The sequence below is a fragment of the Oikopleura dioica genome, chromosome PAR (genome assembly GCF_907165135.1).
Source record: "Oikopleura dioica chromosome PAR, OKI2018_I68_1.0, whole genome shotgun sequence".
In the NCBI taxonomy this organism is placed as follows: Eukaryota; Metazoa; Chordata; class Appendicularia; order Copelata; family Oikopleuridae; genus Oikopleura; species Oikopleura dioica.
Window position 1 is genome coordinate 11,626,063 of NC_137293.1, and position 14,025 is coordinate 11,640,087.

Consider the following 14,025-nt stretch of genomic DNA (forward strand, 5'->3'; position numbering starts at 1 on the left):
ATAAGATCACAACAACTCTCTTGTTTGAGCCATTTCGTATTGTATTGAAGATAGAACACGTAGATAGTGTTGTTAGCTAGTCGACTACTCACTATATCAGTCACCGCAGATATAAACGCAGGATAGCACTTCAAATTTGTAAGGGGCAGAAGTTGAAAAGGAAATAAGGAATAAAAACGATCCAAGTCATTCGCGAAGTAAAATAACCATTCGTTGCCAACATAAATTTTACCAAAATGCAGCAAGCGCTATTTGAAAGTACTATATTTCAAACCGCGCAGGCAAATATTGGCAAAGGAAACTCAAAAACTTTCGAAAACTGAAAACAAGCGACCTAAGAAATCAACGCAAGAATAAACAATTTGTCGGGTTTAGTGCAGCGTTAAAAGATTGTTCGACAAACGATTACTTTTTCAAGGAGATATGCTAGAAACATGAGACTCTCATGATGAGAGAAGCTCCGCCACGATTTAAGGGGTGATTTGGCTATTCTTTTAGTAGATTTGATCTTCTATTCAAAGATGGACATAACAAAAAGAGCCTCCAGTGAAGGAGAAAAAAAGATTGGTTTAAAGATTTAGTTTTGACAGAAATAGAATTGTTTGATGAAACGGTAAAGATGAGTGCCACGAATTCAGCGCCATTAGTGAGGTCTCTTTTGATCAGCGTCTCCGTTCGTGCAGGCAGCTCCGTTTTGCGTCTCGAACATCTCGCCTGATTGTTTCAGGATATCCTAAAGGCGGGTGAAGGAAAGATAGAAGGAATAGGGAGAGTACCTGGATATGGCAAATGATCAAATTAATAGCGACTTCATTTTCAACACCACGGGGCACGATGACATCAGCATACTTCTTCGTAGGCGCGCAGAACTCATCGTATGACGGTTTCACAAAGCTGAATGATTCTTACGAAGAAGGAACTAAACTGAATAATCTTACGAAGTATACTGCTTGATGATTGAGTCGATCGTTCTCCCTCTTTCGGCCGTATCTCGTCTAACTCTTCTTGCCAATCTCGTATCGGCGTCGCAGTCGATAAATAGCTTCATGTCGCAAATCTCTCTAATCTTTCTGTAGTAGAAGAGCATAATTCCCTCCAGAAGAATGACTTCAGCGGGCTGAACGGGCTCAAACTCGCCAGTGCTCCTGTGAGTCTAGTAAAACGAGTTACAGTATACTTTCGGTTGCAAAAAGTATACTTTGAAGTCGTAAATGGGGATCTTCCCAGGTCGACCTTCGCACAGATCGATCAGCAGTTCGTAGATGGCAGCGTCGTCGATAGACTTTGGATGATCGAAGTTGTATTCGGATTTGTGCGCCAGCTCCAGATCATCCGGTTCAAGATCGCGGTAGAAGCTGTCTTGCGAGATGGAGACCACAGACATGGCGCCCAATGTATTCAGCTGAAAATATTTTTGAGTGAACTGGGATTATATTCTAAAGATCTCAACTTTAACGAAAAAAATGATAACCAACTAAAAGCCAGTGATTATAAACTTATATGATCACTTTTAAAAACGCGAAAGAGAAAAACAGTTAGCTGAGATACTGTACCTCGGAGTCGATCTTACTTACCTCTGTAATGATCTTCTTACAGACGCTGGACTTCCCCGAGTTTGTGCCCCCAACGACGCCGATGATGTACGGTTTTGGCTTGGTTCCGTTCGGTCGTTGAATCTGTGCGCTTGGCATGCTAATGGAACGCGTTATCTTTCGGCTTTGGAAACGGAAGTTCCGGCGCGGTAGAAATGGTGCGGGATTATGAATTTCTAGTTTACGCTTTTTACTACTGCGGTGCGTGTATGGCAAGTCTGAGAATGGCTTAGTACATACTCATAAAGGTAGTTATGATTGGATATTTCCCCTTGAAGAATGCGTGCGTTCCGTTCGCGCTGCAACCGCTCAACTGTACTCAAAAGTCGAATGAAAATGCCCCTGGAGATGGATTTCAAACCTTTTGAAACAGGAGCCGACATAAAGATAAATGAATAAATGCGAATGAAATAATTGAGTTTTAAAACTGAGCTTGATAACTGAAGCAGGATAACATGCATTAAAAGATTCTAGAAATAAACGTCCCCTGGTCGTTTTTGCTTTGCCCCCGAGCGTGAGAGAATATCCTATCTGCTGCGTGAAATTATAAAAGCCTTGCTTGATTATTTTGGTCTATTTTGCGGTCTGTTTGAGTGTTTGCAATGATCGGTGCATCCATCAGGTTCTCCATGCTTGGTCTTTACTGCTACAAGAAGTTATAAGTCAAATACCTGCTGGTAACGGTCATACGGGCGAGATTACCGCTCGATCGCGAAATCAGCTGAAATATCACTCGACTTACACTAATTGTGTGCTTGCCACGTTCTCCTTCACTCTGAAAATAAACGCCCTTCAGTCTCTCTTACTGAAATTACAGTCGTAAAAAGTATTCAGTTGCAAAAGGACAATAATTTAGCAGCTGCAATTATAGTTACATAATATCATGTGCTTGAGGAGAATTTAACAGGCTGTTTAAATTGTTTTATGCGAGAGCAAATATTAGTGTCTGTTCAGGCAAAATAGTGCACTTTGAACGAGGGTTCAAAATTTCGCTTGAATAGTTTTACCTTGCTAGATAATCGTTGATACCTACAGTGTTACAGCTACTTGAGGGTCTAAAAAAGAAATTACACTTTCTCTTTTTTTTAGAATGAGGCCAATCTTATCCAGCCGCGGTTTTATACGGTACGCGCTGGGTGATCGCCTGTGAACGCAAATCCTAACAAAACGTCACTTTGACCTCATTGATATGGAACGAACTGCATTTTTCAATTTCTCAGCCCTCCTTATCTCTCTTCGCACAGACAGTATTTTCGAACAGCGCATGCTAAATTGTTGACTTGTTTGGAAATTGTTTTTGAAACGAACTTTTGTTGTAGAAAACAACTTTAAAGAACAAGTTTTCTGTAAGAAACAGAAACGTAAAACTGAACTCACGCAAGTCAAATTGAAACCGACAAAAAACGCCTTCTAGAGACATAGAAAAATTTGCTGGAAAATAAAATAAAATGGCAAGAAAATAATAAAGTAGAAAAAATATGTAGAAAAGAACAAAGATTCTAGCGTAGCAGTAAATTTATTTCAGTAACTCTATTCGAATATTCTAGGTTTGTATTTTGGTTATCCATTATTTTGATAGACTATCATTTGTTTTCACCACGGGAATTTTTCAGGACAGATTTTTTGAACACAGCTCTTATCGGCGAGGCTAATCGTCGGCAAGTTTGACCTTGACTCTGTAGAATTTCGTGTGCGACGGAAGATTGTAGCGGTTTTTGCTCCGTCGAGTTACACATAGAACGGGTTTCTCTGCGATTTCACACTAGGCATTTTAATGAGTCTTCCATGATTTCAAAGATACAAATTTACCTCAAGACAAATTTCAGTATCAGTGCATTTATCAGGCTTCTCCAATCCAAGGGAATCAAAGCATCCTTCGTGGACAAAATAGAACCTTAATCCGGTCGTGTGCAAAACGTACTGCTTCTTGTCTTTGTTGAAAATGACCAAAACAGAGTCGCCAACTTGAAAGTGATCGCGCTCATCGGCGTCTTTTGAACCTTCTGGAACTGGGGATTGATTGGCGGGGGAGTCACTGGATAGGCCTGGGTGACACGATTGCGTCATTAAGTTCGATCCGCTTCCGCCGTGGCTTTTTATCGGAATAGGAGAGGGCGAGCTCGGCCAAATTGGGCCAATCGCGATGCTTTGCTCCATCAAGCCAACATTGGGCTGATGCGCTTTAAGACTTTCCGCAAGTGATCTGTACTCGTCGCGCTCGTCGGTAACACGAGCGATGTCGATCTTTATTCTTTCATAAGAACGCTCAAGCTCGTTTTGCCGCGTTTTAGCTGCTTCATTGAGTTCGAGCTTTTGACGGAGCTCGAGAAGCTGTTCTTCGAGATCCATGTTCGTGCGCTCGAGCTCATGGACGGAGGAGCGCTGGTTTGAAAGCTCAAGCTCGAGTGAGGTGATTTTCTGATCGCGCTGGAACATCTCTGATTTCACTATTGCAAATTTTAAATAAATCGATGTAAAACTTTGACATACCTTCATCAAGTTCACATTTGAACTGATCTCGCTCTGTCGACACTTCTTCTATACTCTCTTCAAGCTCCTTTTCCTTTGATAACGTGCGATCTTCGTGCGCGTGGTATTTTGCTTCAAGAATTTCGAAGAGCTTGACAAGCATGGCCAAATGCTCCGAGTTTTCTTTCGCCAGTTGCTCAGCATCGACGACTTTCTTAGCCAAGAGGATTTCAACTTCACTTTCGACATCGTCTGTTTGCGAAAAGGATTCGGTACGTCGAGGTCGAGAAGTTTGTATTTCAATGGATCGAAGTGATGAGGACTCTGTTTGGACTTCTAGATCCGAGACAGGTGATTTCGGTGAGTCGAATTGAAGACCAAAAGAAGCACTAGAATTCCTTGAGAAGGATGCACGGACGCTATCTTACCTCAGAGGAATGGCCTGCCCAGAAAAGTCATCAACTTCTTTTGAAGGTGTTTGTGAAGATATAGAGCTCGAAGTTTTAGGTACAGAAAATTCAGAGGACGAGATTTGAAGAGCTTTACTTTCCGTCTTCGTCAGGACAGTCTCGACTGCTGCCTCGGCGGATCCCACCGTGGAAGTCTGCAAGCAGGCGTTTTCGAACTCTGGCGCGTCAAAGAACTCGTCCTCTTTCTCGGGCTCGGGATCAGTTTGGAAGGCACTGTCCTGGAACCAAGGCAGCGGGGGAGGTAAAAATGAGGGCGAAGCGGGATGAGGTAATTCGTGACTTGACAGTTCGGGGGTTAGACGTTCAATGTTTGAGCTTTGGATTGTTGAAAATGAAAGGTTCTGCCTGATTCTATAAGACTTATTTGGTCAACAATTTCCTTTGGTTCGGAAGAGGGCTCCTGGGCAGAAATTTTACAAGCGCTGGACATTCAATATCTAGTTCATCTCTTCGTTCCCTCTCTTTTGAGCATACTCGTTCAGCGAAAACTCGTTGTCTCTCATGCCACTTGCTGTACTTTTCTCCAAAATGCTTCCTCGAGTGGATCTCCTCAATCACATGGCCGAAGTCATCCGCTCTCGGGATTTCCTTGAGCACTCCACTGAGCTTCATGATTCTTTGGACGCGCCGGCGATTTTGAATGAAGCCAACGTCCGCCTGATACAAATCGTTTTGGCGCTGAAAGACCTCCCCGATTATCCGACGGGTCGAAAGAAGGAGCTTCTTTTTGTACTCGAAGCAACTTTCTGTGAATCGTTTTACTTCCATATGATTGTGGAGCATTATCCGAAGATTGTTCGTCCCCGATGCTCCTTGCCCCCTGAAAACATACTCAAAATAATGTTTTCTTTGACAAAAATTACATGGAACGCTCCATCGAATGATAAATCTGCTCTTGCTGCTTGAAATTCTCCGTTACGGCTTCGTAGTTTTCTTCCAGCGATGCGATCGTTTTTTCTGCATTCGTCAAGTTTCTGCAACATGATTTAATGGGAATGTGTGTTTCTTTTTTACCTGATAGGTGTGTTGAGTAAATTACCAAGACGATTTTTGGAGTCGATGATGATTTTCAATGATACCTTTGAAATTGTAGCTTCCAAACTAAAGAAAATCGGTGAAGAACGGTATACGATTTACGAAAGGAGACTATTACCTTTCAAGAATTTTCTGGTACGAGTTTGTCGTGTCGAGTTCGATGAAGTCAATCATCTTGATTTTACTGGGCGACATGCATTCAGGGACGTAATCAGTCTTCAGCCTTTCCATGCGTTGACGAGCTGTGGCAATGAGGGATGAGATGTTGGCGAAGTTGCGCTCGAACTCGGGGAATAAATCTTCGTTGGCAACCAAATGGGCGCGGTACTTGGCCTGGACAGAGTCCAGATTCTTGAGCGCGACGTCGAGAGCGTACAGAATGAGGCGGTAGCTTTGGATTGTTGTTTTTGCTTTTGAAAACCACTGAAAAGAACAATTTTAATCACAGCAAAAGATGTAAGAGTAAAGAATTACCTCTCGGTCATATTTGAGGATGGACTCGGCCACTTTGGCGAATTGATCGGCCGAAAACTGCGATGGGTCCAAATTGATAAACTAAAAATATTTTTCTAACCTTGTTTTTCTTCTCAAATGAAAATATTTACCTCGTAGAATTCATCCTCCACATCTGGCAAGGGACCTAACTCGGCGTAGGACACTTCCGGGAGGCGAATATCGAATAAACATAATGGCCTGCTATCGGAGTTTTGAAAGCCGCTGATTCTTATTCCATTTTCAAGGGCACATCCTAAATCAGCAATTTAGAAATTTGATCGTTGCGCAATCAGAAGCAGCAGGGCGAACACAAGATTGTGTTGCCTCGTGACTTGTGGTTTTATGAGTACTTCTTGTGACTCCCTCGAGAGTCATAACTTTTAGCCACAAACAATTCAGAGTTAAACATGACTGTAGCTCTCGGCGCTCGGCTCAGCATCCTGCTACAGGATTGCTGTGTAGAAACCTGAGTCAGGGTCCTAAAAGAAATTGAATGAAAAGCCGTACAGCGGCTGTCTTGAAAACCAGCCGCGAAGCGGCTTCGCTAAAAAATGTAAATAAAGATTGAGATGGTTATTTTACCCTCACTCAGGTTTAAATACAGGCTGCTAAGCCCAGTTCTGGAGATTCCGTATACTTATAAAAACTCGAATTGATACTGCTGATTTGGTTTGCTATAATAAGACTAAAGAAGCTGAAATATACCTTGTTCATCAAGGAGAATCTGTCTTTCCGGAGGAACATTTGTGTGATTGAAGAGGGAGTTTTTGAGCCCGTCGACAGTACCAGATTCTGCTCCCAGCGCACGAAGGGTCCCTGTCGACGCTTCAAACACAAAATACATAAACTCGTCTTCTTCTTCCTTCTTTTTTCTCTCCTCTTCTCAAAAGAGCAAGATCATAACTCTTCGGTGCTGAAACGACCGTCTGAAAAAAATAATACGCTGAGACACGGTATCAGGCTGAGACTGGCCACGCGATTCACGATATGACAAAATAACAGTTTTGAATTGAAAAGAGTCTTGTCCGTTATTTTTTCGCTGGAAAATATGATCTTATTTTATTGTGGAGACAGAGGCAGAAAAGGGAAATTTCGAGGTGACTAGCATTGATTTTCAGCGTGATGAGAATCAATAGACGTCATCAAGTAAATGTTTGAATAGTCACTAGTGATGGATTTTTTCTTTATTGGGGATGGAATAGAGTAATTTAAAGGCAGCAGGAACAATTTATGTAGATTGAAAGTGTAAGCATTTCAGTGTTAGGGATCAGTTTACACGATTTAAGAATGTTGTTGATGCATTTTATAAAGTCATTTTCAATTTCTTCATTATTAGGGAACCCTATGATAAAGGTTTTGCAGATATACTTGATTCATTATACAAAAGCGTTTTGCAAGTTTTCATCATTTAAAATTTTTAATTTTGAGAAGGAACAAAATATGAATTTTCACCCGTGTGCGCGGTCTTTCGATTCATTTTAAAAATAGTATTATAGTCACATGTTAATAGAATTTTAAAAATAAGAGCAATAAAAAAGGTATGATCATTCTAAAGGACTTGTAGATGCTTTTCATACATAAGAGTTCATTTTACGTTTATATATATCATATCATATATTGATAAATCAGACTTACAATCTTTAAAACTGACAAAGGTAGTAGATTATGCGCTTCATTTTATCAAAATATAAAAACTTCAACAATTTTTTGACAGATCAAAGTACCATGTATCATGGTAAAAGTTTCATAGATACTTATCATTCATAAGAGTTCATTTTAAAGTCATAAATTATGAGTAACAAATTGATATCACGGGAAGTCTATAATTGACAGTTATCAAATAGTTTTCATTTTATAAAATTAAAAAAGTCAAGGTCTTTTCAAGACTGATCTGGGAAGTAGGTTATAAGTAAATTCATTTTATAAGTCAATTTCGACTAATTTGAGTTTATGACAGTTCTCTACGTCGAAAAAACGAAAAAAAAATAAGTCGATTTGCCTCTGGCAAAAGTGTTTTATTTTCTTCATTTCTTTCTTCTTCTTTTGAGTGCTCTTTCAGACAGGGAGGATCAACATAGGGGCTCAAAAAGCGAGAATAGATAAATTTATCAAGTTGAGTCACATTTTCGAGTTTTATTCAATTTTGACGAAGCGCGCGATTGGCTCCTGGAAAGCCAGAGCTTCAGCGCCCCAGCGCAATTTTCTGCTCCTCATTTTGCGCTTCGAGGGACATTCCTCGAGCACACATGGCGATCAGCTGTTTTTAGGTCACATGACCTGATATTGTTGATGAACTTTTGCTTATGTAATTGAGCGTTGAAGTAAAAATCGTATCAAAAATTGTAATAAAAATATATTTCAATTTCGATATTTTTTGCAACATGATTTTTCCCAAAAGTATTGACAATACTAATTTTCCTTGAATTTTTGATTCGTTAGATAGTGTGTTCTATATTCGAATTGATCTTTCACTCCAAAAAGTGATTTTAGATCGCTCAATTTAGGAAACACTGATCGAGTAATCAAATCAGGCTTGATAATAAATAATCCAGTATCGTTGTGGTTAGCCGATAACTCCAAAATTTTTTCATTGGAACATGTCACGCATTAGTTTGGTGGTGCACCGTGGCGAGCACCATTGGTCAAAGTACACCAAAACCTCCCGCGGCGATAACGGAGCTTATACCATTCAGCGCTAGAATTTTAACTCCCTGGCGTACTTGCTCTTCAATTTGTTGGTGCGGATCTGGCCAGTTATAATTGAAAAATGTAAATAAATAATTCGCTTTGTCATTTAAAAATGAGGTCTTCTATGATTTCGAAATGAGCCGACATTTAGATCTAAAATTTAACATGATTTCAGTGCGTTACAGAGCCTTTTTAACATAAAAAAGACTAAGCAAGCATTCTTTATCGTCCGGCAAATAATTAATTATTCCTTTCGCCACCGGAAATGGCGGAAAAAGCACTAATAAAAGCCCCAAATGAGCCCTTCTAACACGTCTTGACGCGAGACAGTTAAATTGCATCGGCGCTAGGGAGCGCGCTTTTCGCGAAAAAAACCTTCCTCCATGCAGAAAACTGTCATCCCATTCTGAAAGTAATCCACCAGAATACGAGCGTGTTTTTATTCATAAAGAGAAACTTTTGAATAAAACGAGAAAATGTCGAAAGCTGTCGTCGATGAAAATTTCTGGCATACATTCCAGATGACTGAAGAGTAAGTATTTTTGCCATTCATAAAATTATAACTTGATAATTGCTGAAACAAATAAGATTCGGACGTGTCTGTAATTTATTTTCAAGGGATTTCCGGATGCGAGTCGCAGTCAGTCCTCATCACACAAACCCCCGATCCGCCACATTGGATTTCTGGAGAAAAACTACTCCGTACAACCAATATCGAGTGATCCAGGATCGAAGAAGAAAACAGATGAACCAGCCTACCAGGTAAATGAAACCTCTGATTATTCATTTTACGTTTTTTTTCTAGTTCTTCTCATACGAAAGAAGAGCACATGATCATTGCCCAAGCTCTTGCTTCGATGGAAAAACGACGTGTCGGTACTCGTTTCCTTGATAGAGAGGTAAGAAAGCGACGATGCATGAAGAGTCTGATCTTATTAACCGTCGGAGAACGAGATTATCTCGCCATAATTACCCTCCGTTCGTGTTCATAGTGCCATAAAACGGAAAGGCGCTACCAATCATTTGGAATTATGCTCTTTTAGAAGACGGAATTTCTAAAAAAAAGGCTCCGCCCTTTACGTCACTTCGCATTCCTAATCAACGTTTTAAGGTCACCGAAGACGATCACGAAAAGCCCTTGATGGTCATTCTCCAAGAACAGACGGAGAAGTGCTCCCTCATGTAAATCCATTTTTCCGACAAGAAACAAAAAGTCCTGCTGGATCGTCCAGACCGGATGTTTTCTTATTGTACCTTTCGCCTTTTTGCATCCTTCCAGAACAAAAAATAATAAATCTTAACTATTTTGAATTGTGTTCAGTCATTTAATGCTGTTTTGTATTTTTTTCCGATACTTGAACTTTTACAAACAGGTGTCGACAGGTTTAGAGCGATTGAAAGAGATAAAGATTGCTATAGGCAGACTTTACATTAATTAAAAATTAAAAACAGAATTTCGTATTTACAAAGATGAATTGAATTAACTTGGAAATATTATCCAAAAATCACTTGGAAACATTTGAGGCAGTTTTCGTCGATTATCTAGTCTTGTAGGCAAGTGATTAGTTTTGAGGATCTTCAGAAGAGGGGAGCATTACCGCCACTTCAGGAGCAACGCGATTTTGAAAGACTGGCCTCCGCTCGCTGACAGGGGAAGGTGGAATCGTAAGGACATTTTGAGTGTCGCTCGGGGCTTCTTTTAGAGAACTTAGTGCGCCAAGGATCTTGTCCAGTTTATCATCTGCAAAAAAATTAATTGAGAAAAGCGCTCTATTACTTACCGATGTCGGAAACCTTCTTTTCGAGAGTTATCAGCCTCCCATTCATTGAACTTCTTGAAATGTAACCAGCAGAAGATCCGTTTTTTCGATCAAGTTCAACTGTTGACGCCACGCCGAGGATGTTTTCCATTCTAGCGACCCAAATTAGATTTCGTTGCTGCGATGATTCTAACCTGTTTTGCAAGAGTTTCACGCGAGCGAGCATGTCAACATGGCCAGCAGAGTATTGTTCGATGACGTCTTTGACATCATAAGGCCGCAGTGCTTCCTTGAATTTCCTCTTCGCAACGCAGAATTTCATCATTCGAATGAATCGTAATGCAATCTTTTGCTTCTCGGTCAGCTGATTGTCTGCCGCTAAATATTCGTCGTCGTCGATTTCTGTGATGCCATTTTGGTTTACGTCTAAAACATTGAAGTCGGTGATTTTATCTCGACAAGTTACCTGATTTCAATCCGGGTGAGTTGAGTTGATGATGTTTCGTAGCAGAAACGCGGCGAACAGGAAACAAGTCTTCACTCGCGAGCTGTGGAGAAAATGAAAACAGATTCTTGATGTTATTTTTGGTCTCATCTTTCGACTTCTCGATCGATTTCTTGCAGCTAAAGTCGATCAAAACATGTTCAAAAACGGGTTTCACTTACAGAGCAGTTCTAGCTTGATTCCAAGTAGCTATTGAGCTTGACTCTTCATCGGCTGCGTAGTTTCTCCAAACCGCCTGTATCAACAACGCAGCTGGGTTTCGTCGTCTCGCAAAGTGCTTCTGGCGATGCTGCTCCTGAACTTTCAAGGCGAATCCAGTACCGAGGATTCCCGCTGGCAACGCAAAGAATGCCATTCCAACAACGGCGAAAAACGACGCAATCGCTTGACCAGTTGTTGTTGCTGGAACTTTGTCTCCATAACCAATCGTCGTTAGGGTTATAAAACCCCACCAGAGGGAGTCCCCAAATGTCAAAAAATGGCAAGTCGGAGCACTTCCATCCTCAAAGATTGTTCTATTGGCGGCCATTTTGCATTCATCGGTCGTAAACTCAACTTGCCAGATGATGTAGCTGACGAAGATCAAGACAAGAAAAGCAATATAGATTGCCGTCAAAAGTTCCTTGAGTAAGGCTGTGAAAGAAAAATTATTTTCGTTTGTTCGTAAAAACATGGCGATCTATGTAAATTTTTCAACGGATTTTGACAAGATCAGTGCGTCAATTTTGTAATATTCTCGCAATGGCTGTCCTGAGCATTTATCGTCTAATTTCATTCGCGATCAAAAGTACGTCAAAAATAATTTGCGAGAAAATAAATAAAAAAAAATCCACAACCCTTTCCTTGGAGTGAGCATAGACAACGGATCCCAGTAGTTTCCATGTTCCGCCTCTTCTATCGACTCTCACCATTCGTATAATCTGGAGGAAACGCAGTGCTCTGAGAGCGGAAGCGGCGAAGAGACCCTTCTCGATCGTTAGGTTTCCAAAGATCAGAATCCAGGAAGCAATAACAACCATCAAGTCGATGATGCAAAAAGGCCGTCGCGCGAAGTGAAGGCGCCCGAGTAGACCTTGATACCTGGGAGTCTCGGTTATGGAAATGAAGAGAAAAAACGTGACAAGATACATGGAAACATCTGGTTTCCCCAATGCTCACCTTGATCTACAGCCAGCCGACCAGAGACGAAGGATGTATTCGAATGTGAATTGCACCATTATGATCTTTTCCAGAATGTTCAGCACGTATTCCGAAGTCGAGGAGATTCGGTCTTCGTTGTCGTCGTATACATCTCCAGTGATGAACATTGTGAGGATGAGACATGCAAAAACAAGGAGAAACCTTAATCTTTTGTTTACAAGAACTAAGCCCAAAGTGTGTTGTTTACGTATAAATGTGATAATAAGTACTGATGTGGTGCCTGTTAAGCACCGGGCGTTCGAGGATATTATAGAGATTTGGCTGGAGGTAGTGATAAAAGAAGGAATATCTGGTGCCCGAATAATTGGAGTTGGAGCCGAAAGAGCGCATCCGAGATCTTCCCTTCCCGCTTCCCCGTTGCAAGCGTTTGAGTTTTTGCTCATGATACTGAGTATCTCTTATTCCGCCGACTGTTCCGTCTCGGTTCAGGACATTTCTATCAAGCCCCGGAAGGCTGGCTCTCTGACCGTAGCTTCCAGAACCGTATCTTAGCTTTGGCTCGGCATTACGCCTGAAAATAGGAGCCCCACTATGCGTGGTACTGTGCGATTGCCAGAACGGGTTAGAAATCTCATCCACGGTATCGCTCGAACCAGTGACTGAGCATGTCAGTCCAGAATCGTCGGTCACTTGTAAAGCAGGCGTTACAGCGAATCTTTCGTTGGTTGAAGAACTCAAATTTTCCATTTTGACAAGATGGCTTGATTATTTTTTCCAAGCTTTTATATGGCTACCTTAGTGGTGGCATCAAAGGGGCTGATATTGCGGAAGAAGAAGGGTGCAGCTTTCGCCTGCTGCACCTGCTTTTATATTAGGGCGCGAACGGCCCAATAAAATGCTAGTTTTGACAATTTTAGGAGCCTTATCGGCGTCAGTCCGTGAACTTCTTGAGCATTCCCGACAATATTAGCGCAGGAAAAATCTAAAACCCCATTTTAGAATGAACCAAGATAACCAAACTTTAAGAGTTATGGCATTTTCTTGTCAGTACTTGTCAGCCATTAAATCACCCTAACGAGTGAAAATGAATATTCAACCCAACTCTGTATCGCTGTTTGTATTCTAGCGCCTGTTGCGCGTGCCGTGTGTCTTCCATAACTCAGTTTCACAAAAAATATAGCGAAAAAAAGCGAAAAGGGATGAAAAGAGGCACCTCTCTTTGCGGATTGTGGCTCATTAACGCAGCAGCTGGGGAAGTTGGGGAAGTGAGCTTGCAACGAGCAGGCCTCGACTCACCTCGTCACACCCTTCACTCAACTCCCTGACACTTACATACACGGTATTCAGAATCTGACACACATTTAGGTAAAATGGTTTGAGTACTCACACTGTCATATGATAACATGCAGCAATCTTTGAAGTCTTGAAATTCGGCCGCTCAAGAATATCTGTATCAGGTTTTAACTACCCCTTTAGATCGACAGAATCAATGATCGAGAGACTTTGAAACCCTTTTCAAAGATGAAATTCATCGCTTGGAAGTAGCAAGTGCTCCTAGAATGCCGAATCTGGAAGCTCTTGATCTGCTTTCCATGAAGTGATTTTCGCATAAGCGCTTCTCTGATGTAAGAGTCTTTGCTGCTCATTTTGCAGATTTAAAGTTAAAAATATGAGATTTACGAAATGCTTTTTTAGTGTGGTAGTTAATTGAGTTGAAAGAAATCCGAAAGCGATAAATTCGAGTAACATTTTACGATTAATTTCAAGCTGTCAGCTAAAACTTTAAAGAGGGTTTGATTTAATACGTTTTGTAAAATAGACCGCACAGTGGACCCTTTTAATAAAGCCGTACATTGTCTCTTATACTTTTT

The 14,025-nt window shown here is 41.0% G+C and overlaps 4 protein-coding genes across 7 annotated transcripts; 1 reads left to right on the top strand and 3 right to left on the bottom strand.

Annotated features, from left to right (window-relative positions):
* Positions 1–354: 354 nt before the first annotated feature.
* LOC145706046 (uridine-cytidine kinase 2-B-like) lies at positions 355–2,843 on the bottom strand. 3 transcript variants are annotated; one of them, XM_081783562.1, is made up of 7 exons: positions 2,773–2,843; positions 2,600–2,647; positions 1,575–1,692; positions 1,199–1,402; positions 939–1,153; positions 777–894; positions 355–733 (listed from the first exon to the last, which is right to left on the bottom strand). In XM_081783562.1, exons 1-7 carry the CDS (start codon positions 2,775–2,777, stop codon positions 644–646), a joined length of 798 nt encoding a protein of 265 aa, XP_081639688.1. In that variant the 5' UTR covers positions 2,778–2,843; the 3' UTR covers positions 355–643. The 3 variants fall into 3 exon arrangements, with proteins under 3 accessions (XP_081639688.1, XP_081639687.1, XP_081639686.1); XM_081783561.1 differs by lacking the exons at positions 2,600–2,647; positions 2,773–2,843 and adding an exon at positions 2,335–2,459; XM_081783560.1 differs by lacking the exons at positions 2,600–2,647; positions 2,773–2,843 and adding an exon at positions 2,264–2,423.
* Positions 2,844–4,091: 1,248 nt separating this feature from the next.
* On the bottom strand, positions 4,092–7,015 carry LOC145706045 (uncharacterized). Of its 2 annotated transcripts, XM_081783558.1 has the most exons (8): positions 6,767–7,015; positions 6,172–6,314; positions 6,041–6,121; positions 5,685–5,989; positions 5,546–5,632; positions 5,395–5,505; positions 4,490–5,351; positions 4,092–4,450 (listed from the first exon to the last, which is right to left on the bottom strand). In XM_081783558.1, the coding sequence occupies exons 1-7, from the start codon at positions 6,903–6,905 to the stop codon at positions 4,892–4,894; spliced, it is 1,326 nt and encodes a 441-aa protein (XP_081639684.1). In that variant the 5' UTR covers positions 6,906–7,015; the 3' UTR covers positions 4,092–4,450; positions 4,490–4,891. The 2 variants fall into 2 exon arrangements, with proteins under 2 accessions (XP_081639684.1, XP_081639685.1); XM_081783559.1 differs by lacking the exon at positions 4,092–4,450 and having other exon boundaries at positions 4,968–5,351; positions 5,611–5,632; positions 6,767–7,014.
* Positions 7,016–9,047: 2,032 nt separating this feature from the next.
* LOC145702708 (uncharacterized) lies at positions 9,048–10,051 on the top strand. Its single transcript, XM_081779969.1, has 4 exons — positions 9,048–9,281; positions 9,368–9,511; positions 9,555–9,648; positions 9,861–10,051. The coding sequence occupies exons 1-4, from the start codon at positions 9,226–9,228 to the stop codon at positions 9,933–9,935; spliced, it is 369 nt and encodes a 122-aa protein (XP_081636095.1). The 5' UTR covers positions 9,048–9,225; the 3' UTR covers positions 9,936–10,051.
* A 23-nt stretch (positions 10,052–10,074) lies between these two features.
* LOC145702710 (potassium voltage-gated channel subfamily KQT member 5-like) lies at positions 10,075–13,465 on the bottom strand. The gene is made up of 8 exons (XM_081779970.1): positions 12,402–13,465; positions 12,173–12,355; positions 11,851–12,094; positions 11,176–11,636; positions 10,976–11,133; positions 10,704–10,935; positions 10,531–10,661; positions 10,075–10,490 (listed from the first exon to the last, which is right to left on the bottom strand). Exons 1-8 carry the CDS (start codon positions 12,899–12,901, stop codon positions 10,312–10,314), a joined length of 2,088 nt encoding a protein of 695 aa, XP_081636096.1. The 5' UTR covers positions 12,902–13,465; the 3' UTR covers positions 10,075–10,311.
* Between the last annotated feature and the right edge of the window lie 560 nt (positions 13,466–14,025).